Source organism: Pelophylax lessonae (genome assembly GCF_965119305.1).
Source record: "Pelophylax lessonae genome assembly, chromosome: 5".
In the NCBI taxonomy this organism is placed as follows: Eukaryota; Metazoa; Chordata; class Amphibia; order Anura; family Ranidae; genus Pelophylax; species Pelophylax lessonae.
Window position 1 is genome coordinate 490476518 of NC_138772.1, and position 12176 is coordinate 490488693.

The following is a 12176-nucleotide window of genomic DNA, read 5'->3' on the forward strand; positions in this document are numbered from 1 at the left end:
CAGCCTATTATACATTCATTATTCAATAATGATAAACACACAATTGGAGCTCCTTAAAAATGCCTGATTTGGTCCCCCACCCTGGTATACTGCATACCCCCATTACATTTATCAATAGGTAGCACTGTGTGGCCTTGCCTGCTGCCCTATGCACTTTGCAATTTGTTAGACCAGGTCAGAATCCACCCCTCATCTGTGTTACAAGTCTGCATAATCACATATTGAGGGGCACACCCTTATGTCTGTATTCACACCTGAGTCAATCGAAGAAAAAGGTGCTACTACCCCAGATCATGTAGAGATCCTCCTGAACTGTCGGGTGCAGGATGTGCAGTCGCTCAGCTGCTAGCAAAGTAAATGGGTAGAAGACAATCCGCAACTCCATACATGCTCTTCAGCAAGTCCAAATTTATTGTAACTCCATACATGCTCTTCAGCAAGTCCAAATTTATTGTAACTCCATACATGCTCTTCAGCAAGTCCAATTTTATTATAATTCTTTAAAAGATGAATATTTAAAACAGGTGTTAACGTTTCAGCCATAATGGCCTTGTTCACACCTGAGTGTAGCGGAAACTTGGGCAGAAACGCCCGTATCTACTCTCATTTTCGGAAACATGCAAAAAACATACTAAAGCGAGCGACTTGTTTGTGCCATTATTTCCTAATGGCACCTTAGGCGTGCGTAGCAGTTGTGCATTTTATTGCATGTCTCCTGCGCAGAAAACACGCAAAACCGCTTGCCATCAAACACACTTGGTTCAGTGCCAAAAATGAGTACTTGTCCTTCTTTGGAGTGTTTGTCACATAGCAGGCAAGTCAAAGGGCTGACATGTAAAAAAAACACAGTAAAACGCAAAAGGCAATGCCTTGGCATGCCTAGATGTGAACGTAGCCTAAAGAAGCTTGTAATGCTCTATTCCAGTGGTTCTCAACCAGGGTTCCTCCAGAGGTTGCTAGGGGTTCCTTAACCACTTATGCCCCGGAAGATTTTACCCCCTTCCTGACCAGGGGGTATTTTGCGATTCGGCACTGCGTGACTTTAACGGACAATTGCACGGTCGTGCGACGCTGTACCTAAACAAATTTGACGTCCTTTTTTCCCACAAACAGAGCTTTCTTTTGGTGGTATTTGATCACCTGTGCGATTTTTTTGATCATGCGCTATAAACAAAAAAAGAGCGACAATTTTGCAAAAATAACAAATTCCCCCCAAAAAAAAATGTAAAAATCAAAATGTTTTAACATTTTAGGCCAATTTGTTTTCTGCTACATATGTTTGGTAAAAAAAAATCGCAAAAAGCGTATTTTGATTGGTTTGCGCAAAAGTTATTGCGTTTACTAACTAAGGGAAAGATTTTTGTAATTTTTATTGTGTTTTTTTTTAACGAGTAATGGCGGCGATCTGCGATTTTTTTTTGCGGGACTGCGACATTGCGGCGCACAGATCGGACCCTTGACTGACATTTTTGACACTTTTGGGGGTACCAGTGACGTTACTACAGTAATCAGTGCTATACATATGCACTGTTACTGTAAAAATTACACTGGCAGGGAAGGGGTTAACTTTATTGGAGAAGGAGGGGTTAAGTGTGTCCCTAGGGGCGTGTTTCTAACTTTGCAGGGATGTGACTTTACATGTAACAGCAGAGATCTACGGTCCTACATAGCAGGACCGTTAGATCTCTGCTGTTACACAGGGAAGAATGACAGGCGGCTTTGTTTACATTAGCCGCCTGCCTTTCTCCCTTCACAACGGACGATCGCGAGTGACCGACTCGTGCGGAGCAGTGCTGTATTTTGGCCTAGGCCGACAAGGCCCAGGCCTAGGGCGGCACTTTGCAGGGGGGCAGCAAAAAACCCCCCTCCACCTGAGACTCTTTTGGCCACTGGTTGCTAGAGCCGCTTCTCCCACCTCTCTCTCTCTCACCCCTCCCTCCTCTCACTCACTCACTCCCCTCTCTCTCTCTCCCCCTCTTTTTCTCTCACCCCCTCTCTCTCAACGCCTCTTCTCTCATCCCCTCTCTCTTTCTCACCCCCTCTTTTTCTCTCGCTCTCATCCCCCCTCTCATCTTCTCTCTCTGTCTCACCGCCCCCTCTCTCTCTCTCATCCTCTCTCTCTCTCTCCCTTTCATCCCCCCCTTTCTCACTCACCCCCCCCCCTCTCTCTCACCCCCCTTCTCTCTCTCACCCCCCTTCTCTCTCTCATCCCCCACCTCTCTCTCTCCCTCACCCACCCACCCTCTCTCTCCCTCACCCACCCACCCTCTCTCTCCCTCACCCACCCACCCTCTCTCTCCCTCACCCACCCTCCCTCTCTCACCACCCCCCCTCTCTCGTGAGATCTCAGGGGTTCATGCTGGCACTTGGAGTCCCTCAATTTTGGAGGGAGTCACATCCGTTAAAAAGGAAGGAGTGGGGCAAATTTACATAGGAGGGGGCGCCAAATTTTAGTCTTGCCTAGGGCAGCACAAAATCAAAATACACCACTGGTGCGGAGGTGTCCGTGAACGAGCGGGGGCGGGAGCGCGCCTCCGGCAGCACGCGAGCACGCCCCCTATTGGCTCACAGGCTAGTGACTTACCGGTACGTCACTTTGCCTGGCCGGGGCTGACCGCCACAGTATATGTACTTGCGGCGGTCGGCAAGCGGTTAAAGAAGCTTGTAATGCTCTATTCCAGTGGTTCTCAACCAGGGTTCCTCCAGAGGTTTCTAGGGGTTCCTTGAGCAATGAGCAATTTCTGCCTCTCAGATAAGTTCCCCTGACACCATTGATCATTTTAGCTATCTGGAAGAAGGGAATTCTTCCCAATGTACACAGAAGTGTAAGGATCATTCATCCCACTGACCATCATACTAATGTATCATGAGTTGTAAATATAGTCATTTTTATCAGGGGTTCCGGAGACCTGGAAGCTATTTCAAGGGTTCCTCCACATTAAAAAAGGTTGAGAAAGGCTGCTCTATACGGTGTCTAGGCTAACACCATTTCGAAACAGCGAGAAAGTATCCTAGCAAACACACATCACACCTCCAATATCAGATTTATTAAATGTCTCACTTCCAGTTCAGTAATGTATCACTTTGCATGACAAACCCTTACCTAAGAATAGATACATTAAGGTTCCAACACATTGTTGCATTTAAATGCATTGCAACATTCTAACAGGAATGTCTCCAACTTCCCTATGATAAAGATATTATTAGTGCTTTGAGAGGCCCATAGCCATCAAAGTGCATGTGCTTTAATGTGTTGGCAACTGGTATTAACCAGCCTCGGCCAATGGCTGTTAACCCTTGCCACTTGACACTCTAATTTCAAAAATGTATTAAAAATGCTACATCAAAACCCAGTCAATGCACAAAGAGAACACACGCTGATTCACCGCAATGCACCTGCCTAGCGATACAAAAAAACCTGGACCTCTATGCACACATAAATCTCAATGAGCCTTTATTAAATGTGATATTGCTGTTATAAGGGGTATGGCCAATTATGTTATAAGGGGTGTGGCCTTTAAAGTTATGAGGGGGTGTGGTCTATACTTTTCTATGTCCGAGTTCTGGAGTGGGAGAGCAGGATGGACATTTCCAAAAAGACAAAATTTAATTTTTAAGGCATAAAAAAACCCCATAATTGATGGCCCAGGGTTATAAAGGGGAAAATAGGTGTATAAGATAGGAGGAGAGAGCAGAGTGAGTAGCGAGATATCCTCATCTGTCTGCTGCTTCGTTTTGCCTGTCCAATCAGTAGGTGGGGATGGATGAAGAGGGGACACTACTGCATTTCTTAAAGTAGAATTAAATATATAACTTGTATTTCATGTTTCCCTCTCGATCAAATTTAATAGCTACACTTTCAAGTTTTTTTTCCTTATTTTACTCTTAAACATATTTTTTTACATTTTAAAGATGGCTGCCGCTGTATGACTCTATGTGCTGCTGTATGACTCTCTGAGCCGCTCTATGACTCTCTGTGCCACTCTATGACTCTCTGAGCCGCTCTATGACTCTCTGTGCCACTGTATGACTCTCTGTAACGCTGTATGACTGTCTGTGCCACTGTATGACTCTCTGAGCCGCTCTATGACTCTCTCTGCCACTGTATGACTCTCTGTGCCACTGTATGACTCTCTGAGCCGCTCTATGACTCTCTGTGCCACTGTATGACTCTCTGTGCCACTGTATGACTCTCTGGGCCGCTCTATGACTCTCTCTGCCACTGTATGACTCTCTGTGCCACTGTATGACTCTCTGAGCCGCTCTATGACTCTCTGTGCCACTGTATGACTCTCTGTGCCACTGTATGACTCTGTAACGCTGTATGACTCTCTGTGCCACTGTATGACTCTCTGTGCTGCTGTATGACTCTCTGAGCCACTCTATGACTCTCTGTGCCACTGTATGACTCTCTGTCACGCTGTATGACTCTCTGAGCCGCTATTTGACTCTCTGAGCCGCTCTGTGACTCTCTGTGCCACTGTATGACTCTCTGTAATGCTGTATGACTCTCTGAGCTGCTCTATGACTCTCAGTCACGCTGTATGGCTCTCTGAGCCGCTTTTTGACTCTCTGAGCCGCTCTATGACTCTCTCTGCCACTGTATGACTCTCTTTGCCACTGTATGACTCTCTGAGCCGCTCTATGACTCTCTGTGCCACTGTATGACTCTCTGTGCCACTGTATGACTCTCTGAGCCACTCTATGACTCTCTGAGCCACTGTATGACTCTCTGTCACGCTGTATGACTCTCTGTGCCACTCTATGACTCTCTGAGCCGCTCTGTGACTCTCTGTGCCACTGTATGACTCTCTGTGCCACCGTATGACTCTCTGAGCCGCTCTATGACTCTCTGTGCCACTGTATGACTCTGTGCCACTGTATGACTCTGTGCTACTGTATGACTCTCTGTGCCACTGTATGACTCTCTGTAATGCTGTATGACTCTCTGTGCCACTGTATGACTCTCTGTGCTGCTGTGTGACTCTCTGTAACGCTGTATGACTCTCTGTCACGCTGTATGACTCTCTGAGCCGCTCTTTGACTCTCTGAGCCACTCTATGACTCTCTGTCATGCTGTATGACTCTCTGAGCCGCTTTTGACTCTCTGTCACGCTCTATGACTCTCTGAGCCGCTCTTTGACTCTCGGAGCCGCTCTATGACTCTCTGAGCTGCTCTATGTCTCTCTGTGCCACTGTGTGACTCTCTGAGCCGCTCTATGATTCTCTGTGCCGCTGTATGACTCTCTGTAACGCTGTATGACTCTCTGTGCCACTGTATGACTATCTGTACCGCTGTATGACTCTCTGTGCCGCTGTATGACTCTCTGTAACGCTGTATGACTCTCTGTGCCACTCTATGACTCTCTGTAACGCTGTATGACTCTCTGTGCCACTGTATGACTCTCTGTAACGCTGTATGACTCTCTGTGCCACTGTATGACTCTCTGTACCGCTGTATGACTCTCTGTGCCGCTGTATGACTCTCTGTGCCATTGTATGACTCTCTGTGCCGCTCTATGACTCTCTGTGCTGCTGTATGACTCTCTGAGCCGCTCTATGACTCTCTGTGCCACTGTATGACTCTCTGTGCTGCTGTATGACTCTCTGAGCCACTCTATGACTCTCTGTGCCACTGTATGACTCTCTGTCACGCTGTATGACTCTCTGAGCCGCTCTTTGACTCTCTGAGCCGCTCTGTGACTCTCTGTGCCACTGTATGACTCTCTGTAATGCTGTATGACTCTCTGAGCCGCTCTATCACTCTCTGTCACGCTGTATGACTCTCTGAGCCGCTCGTTGACTCTCTGAGCCGCTCTATCACTCTCTGTCACGCTGTATGACTCTCTGAGACGCTCTTTGACTCTCTGAGCCACTCTATGACTCTCTGTCACACTGTATGACTTTCTGAGCCGCTCTTTGACTCTCTGAGCCGCTCTATGACTCTCTGTAACGCTGTATGACTCTCTGTGCCACTGTTTGACTCTCTGTGCTGCTGTATGACTCTCTGAGCCACTCTATGACTCTCTGTGCCACTGTATGACTCTCTGTCACGCTGTATGACTCTCTGAGCCACTCTATGACTCTCTGTCACGCTGTATGACTCTCTGAGCCGCTCTTTGACTCTCTGAGCCGCTCTATGACTCTCTGTCACGCTGTATGACTCTCTGAGCCGCTCTTTGACTCTCTGAGCCACTCTATGACTCTCTGTCACGCTGTATGACTCTCTGAGCCGCTCTTTGACTCTCTGAGCCGCTCTGTGACTCTCTGTGCCACTGTATGACTCTCCGTGCCACTGTATGACTCTGTAACGCTGTATGACTCTCTGTGCCACTGTATGACTCTCAGTCACGCTGTATGGCTCTCTGAGCCGCTCTTTGACTCTCTGAGCCGCTCTATGACACTCTGTAACGCTGTATGACTCTCTGAGCCACTCTTTGACTCTCTGAGCCACTCTATGACTCTCTGTCACACTGTATGACTCTCTGAGCCGCTCTTTGGCTCTCTGAGACGCTCTATGACTCTCTGTCATGCTGTATGACTCTCTGAGCCGCTCTTTGACTCTCTGAGCCGCTCTATGACTCTCTGAGCCGCTCTATGTCTCTCTGTGCCACTGTGTGACTCTCTGAGCCGCTCTATGATTTTCTGTGCCGCTGTATGACTCTCTGTAACGCTGTATGACTCTCTGTAACGCTGTATGACTCTCTGTAACGCTGTATGACTCTCTGTGCCACTGTATGACTCTCTGTACCGCTGTTTGACTCTCTGTGCCACTGTTTGACTCTCTGTGCCGCTGTATGACTCTCTGTGCCGCTGTATGACACTCTGTGCCACTGTTTGACTCTCTGTGCCATTGTATGACTCTCTGTGCCGCTGTATGACTCTCTGTGCCGCTGTATGACTCTCTGTGCCGCTGTGTGATTCTCTGTGCCACTGTGTGATTCTCTGTGCCACTGTTTGACTCTCTGTGCCACTGTTTGACTCTCTGTGCCACTGTATGACTCTCTGTGCCACTGTATGACTCTCTGTGCCACTGTATGACTCTCTGTGCACCAGAAACTAAAATTGTGATGCTGAGCACCCTGCTCCTGCGCTCAGAACTAGGTTCTCAGGCTGCCTCAATCCCGGAACTCAAACTTGGCATCCACTATGGCTAAGCTTTGCTGCCCTCTATGACCGGGGTGGTCAACAAAACACTGCAAATAAAAACAAAGAAAGGGCGCACCAGCCTAGCGCATTATCCTCAGCGGGCTTTTAAAATCAGCTACTCACAAACATGCAAAATATTCCAGCATATCAATTCCATAGAGCAGCATCTTTGTTCAAAGTCCAATGTCTCGTAAAGACGGAGGACTGACGCGTTTCGAGGCCGTGCCGTGCTCTTTGTTTTTATTTGCAATGCCTCTCTGTGCCGCTGTATGACTCTGTGCTGATTTATGAATCTCTGTACCACTGTGTGACTTTCTGTGCCATTGTATGACTCTCCATGCTGCTGGTTTGTGATAAAGGGGGTGATGGGAATGTGATGATGAGGGGATGTGACAACGGGGGGGGGGGGGGGGTGATCAGGCTCTGATGATGGAGGGGGGGGGGTGATAGGAATGTAATGGTGGGGGGATAATAGGGCTGTGATGATGATGGGGGAGGGGGGATGTGTGATAATTAGGGGAAGGGAGGAAGTGATAGGGATGTTATGATAGGGGGAGGGTGATGGTGGGGGGATAATCAGGCTGTGCTGATGGGGGGAGGGGGTGGTGATGTGATAAAGGGGGTGGGGTGATGTTGGGGGGGATATGATCAGGCTGTGATGATGAGGGGGGCAGTAAAGGGGATGTGATGAAGGGGGGGGGATGATGGGAATGTGATGATGGGGGGGAAGGGGTGATGGGGATGTGATGATGATGGAGGGAGGGGTGACAGGATGTAATGATAAGGAGGGATATGGGGGGGGGGGGGGTTATCAGGCTGTGATGACAGGGGGGTGATGGTGGGGGGGCATATGATCAGGCTGTGATGATGATGATGGGTGGGAAGTGATGGGGATGTGATGATGGGGTGGTCAGTTTATAACAATGAAGATGGGGGGCGTGATGGGGATGGGGGGGTCAGGTTATGAGGTTATGATGATGGGGGGTGATGGGGATGTGATGATGGAGGGTGATCAGCTGAGATGATGATGGGGGGGGGGGGGGGTCAGGTTGTAATGATGAAAGGGGGATGATCAGGCTATGATGATGGGGGGGGTGATCAGGCTGTGATGATGGGAGGGGGGGGGGGGTTGATCAGGCTGTGATGATGGGGGAGGGTAATAGTGATGTGATGGTGGGGGGATGATCAGGTGGTGATGATGGGGGGGGGATGTGATGGTGGGGGAATGATCAGGCTGTGATGATGGGGGGGAGTTAAGGGGATGATCAGGCTGTGATGTTGATTGGGGGGGGGGGGTGATGGGGATGTGATGATGGGGGGGGTCAGGTTATGAGGTTATGATGATGGGGGAGGGTGATGATAGAGGGTGATCAGCTGAGATAATGATGGGGGGCAGGTTATAATGATGATAGGGGGTGATCAGGCTGTGATGATGGGGGAGGGGGGTGATCAGGCTGTGATGATGGGGGGAGAGTAATGGCGATGTGATGGTGGGTGGGATGATCAGGCGGTGATGATGAGGAGGGGGGGGGGGTGATGGTGGGAGGGGATGATCAGGCTCTGATTATGGGGGGGAGGAGTGATGGGGGTGTGACGATGGGGGGATGATCAGGCTGTGATGATGGAGGGGAGGGATGTGTGATAATTAGGGGAAGGGGGGAGTAATGGGGATGTGATGATGGGGGGGGGGGGTGATTGGGATGTGATGATGGGGGGGGTGATGGGGATGTGATGGTGGGGGGGGGTGATCAGGCTGTGATGATGATGGGGGGGGGGAAGGTGATGGGGATGTGATAATTAGGGAGATGGTTAGGCTCTGATTATGGGTGGTGGGGGGTTATTTAGGAAATGATCAGGCTGTGATGTTGGGGGGAGGGGTGATCAGGCTCTGATAATGGGGGAGGAGTGATGAGGATGTGATGATGGGGGGGGGGGGAGCGGTGATGGGCATGTGATGGTGGGGGGGATGATCAGGCTGTTATCATGATGGGATGGATGTGTGATAATTAGGGGAAGTGATGGGGGGGGAAGGGGGTAATGAGGATGTGTGACGATGGTGGAATGATCAGGCTCTGATGATGGGGCGGGGGAGAGGGGGTGATGGGGATGTGATGGTGGGGGGATAATTGTAGGGGGGGGTTATGGGGATGTGATAACTGTAGGAGGGGGGAGGGGTGTTATAATTGTAGGAGGGGGGGGGTGATGGGGATGTGATAACTCTAGGAGGGGGGAGGGGTGTGATAACTGTAGTGGGGGGGGGGTGATGGGGATATGATAATTGTAGGGGGGGGGTGATGGGGATGTGATAACTCTAGGAGGGGGGTGATAATTGTAGGGGGGTTGATGGTGATGTGATAACTGTAGGAGGGGGGAGGGGTGTGATAATTGTAGGAGGGGGGTGATGGGGATGTGATAACTCTAGGAGGGGGGAGGGGTGTGATAACTGTAGTGGGGGGGGGAGGGGTGATGGGGATGTGATAATTGTAGGAGGGGGGGGGGTGATGGGGATGTGATAATTGTAGGATGGGGGGGTGATGGGGATGTGATAACTCTAGGAGGGGGGTGATAATTGTAGGGGGGTTGATGGGGATGTGATAACTGTAGGAGGGGGGAGGGGTGTGATAACTAGTGGGGGGGAGGGGTGATGGGGATGTGATAATTGTAGGAGGGGGGGTGATGGGGATGTGATAATTGTAGGATGGGGGGGTGATGGGGATGTGATAACTCTAGGAGGGGAGAGGGGTGTGATAACTGTAGTGGGGGGGGGGAGGGGTGATGGGGATGTGATAATTGTAGGAGGGGGGTGATGGGGATGTGATAATTGTAGGAGGGGGGGGGGGTGATGGGGATGTGATAACTCTAGGAGGGGGGGTGATAATTGTAGGGGAGTTGATGGGGATGTGATAACTGTAGGAGGGGTGTGATAACTGTAGTGGGGGGGGAGGGGTGATGGGGAGTGATAATTGTAGGAGGGGGGGGTGATGGGGATGTGATAATTGTAGGGGGAGGGGAGGGGTTGATGGGGATGTGATGATTGAAGGGGGGGGGGAGGGGTGAGATAATTGTAGGGGGGAGGGTGAGATAATTGTAGGGGGGGGGGAGTGATGAGATAATTGTAGGGGGGAGGGGTGAGATAATTGTAGGAGGGGGGGAGGGATGTGATAACTGTAGTGGGGGGGGGGGGTTGATGGGGGTATGATAATTGTAGGAGGGGGGGGGGATAATTGTAGGAGGGGGGGAGGGATGTGATAACTGTAGTGGGGGGGGGGGTTGATGGGGGTGTGATGATTGTAGGAGGGGGGAGTGATGGGGATGTGATAATTGTAGGAGGGGGGGGGGGAGGGGGTTGTCTCCCAGTACAGTCTTTCTATCACACTGACAGATGGAGATGACAGTTCCCGAGGCAGGTGAGCCCTTGGCCCCGCCCCCTGGAGAAGCTCCATGTATGGGATGTGACCGGCGCCCTCCTATTGGTGGCTGTGATTTGGGGGGCGGGGTGTGTGGCTCCTGCAGACAGTAGTAGGAGGATGCCGCGTTATCTGATGACGGCTCTCTCTGTGTACCGCGGGCTGTGCGCAGCTTCCATCCGCCGCTTCTCCACACTCCGGGGATGTAATAGGGAGAGGAGCCGGGGATGCCGCTCTGCTGTCCGCTGTTGGTGGTGCTGATGCTGCGCTCATCTCCCCTCCCCCCTCCCCTCCTCCTCCTCCTCTCCGCTCCGGCCATCTGATCGCCGCTTCCATCCGAGGAGAAGAATGTCTGTCCCGGCCGGCCGTCCTTCCTTCCCTCCCTGGGGGCCCCGGACACACGGAGTGCTATGAGCGGCTCGGGGGTGTCGGTGTACCGGGAGGACAATGCAGTTCGAGACGTTACGCCAGTTCTGCAACACCGTCCTGTCTCATTTCCACGAGGCTTTCCCGACCCCCCCCAACCTCCTCCAGAACGATGTGTTCGGACAGAGCCTCGGAGAGCCCAGGTCAGTCTACACTGCAACCCGGGGGGGGGGGGGGACCAGGGACAGTCCTCACTGCATCCGGGGGGGGGACCAGGGACAGTCCTCACTGCATCCGGGGGGGGGGGGACCAGGGACAGTCCTCACTGCATCCGGGGGGGGGGGGACCAGGGACAGTCCTCACTGCATCCGGGGGGGGGGGGACCAGGGACAGTCCTCACTGCATCGGGGGGTATAGTCTTCACTGCATATAGGTGGGGGGAGGAGGGGGGGTTGGTACCCCAATCTGATCACCCCGGACCCCAGTAACCTATACCGCATCATCACCACCCCACTCTGATTACCCCAGTGTCCGGTAACCCATAGCAACCCATCCACACCCAATTCTGATTACCCCGGGGCCCCGTCACCCATAGCAACCCAATGACAACCCATTCTGATCACCCTGGAGCCCAGGAACCCATAGCAACCCATCCACACCCCCATTGTGATCACCCCAAAGCCCAGTTACCCATAGCAACCCATCCACCCCCCATTCTGATCACCCTGGAGCCCAGTAACCCATAGCAACCAATAAACACCCCATTCTGATCACCCTGGAGCCCAGGAACCCATAGCAACCCATCCACACCCCCACTGTGATCACCCCAAAGCCCAGTAACCCATAGCAACCCACCCACACCCCATTCTGATCACCCTGGAGCCCAGTACCCCATTGCAACCCAATGTCACCCCAGTATCCCATAACCCAAAGCAACCCATCAACACCCACTCCAATCACCCCAAAGCCCAGTAACCCATAGCAACCCATAAACACCCCATTCTGATCACCCTGAAACCCAGTAACCCATAGCAACCCACCCACACCCCATTCTGATCACCCTGGAGCCCAGTACCCCATTGCAACCCAATGTCACCCCAGTATCCCATAACCCAAAGCAACCCATCAACACCCACTCCAATCACCCCGGAGCCCAGTACCCCATAGGACCCCATTCTGTTCACCCCGGAGCCCAGTACCCCATAGCACCCCATTCTGTTCATCCCGGAGCCCAGTACACCATAGCACCCCATT

General features: G+C 51.6%; 1 protein-coding gene across 39 annotated transcripts in view; it reads left to right on the forward strand.

Moving 5' to 3' along the window:
• Positions 1–12176, forward strand: part of RIMS2 (regulating synaptic membrane exocytosis 2) — a gene marked incomplete at its 5' end in the record, with an annotated part of 943810 nt that overhangs the window by 289158 nt on the left and 642476 nt on the right. For 2 of the 39 annotated variants that reach the window (XM_082257905.1, XM_082257906.1), the window contains one exon: positions 10649–11125. The exons of 35 other annotated variants lie outside the window; for them this stretch is intronic. In XM_082257905.1, the coding sequence (XP_082114031.1) occupies positions 11004–11125 (122 nt within the window). Of the gene's footprint in view, positions 1–10644; positions 11126–12176 lie in introns of those variants that run through there. 2 more of the 39 variants (XM_082257901.1, XM_082257904.1) reach the window with 2 other exon arrangements.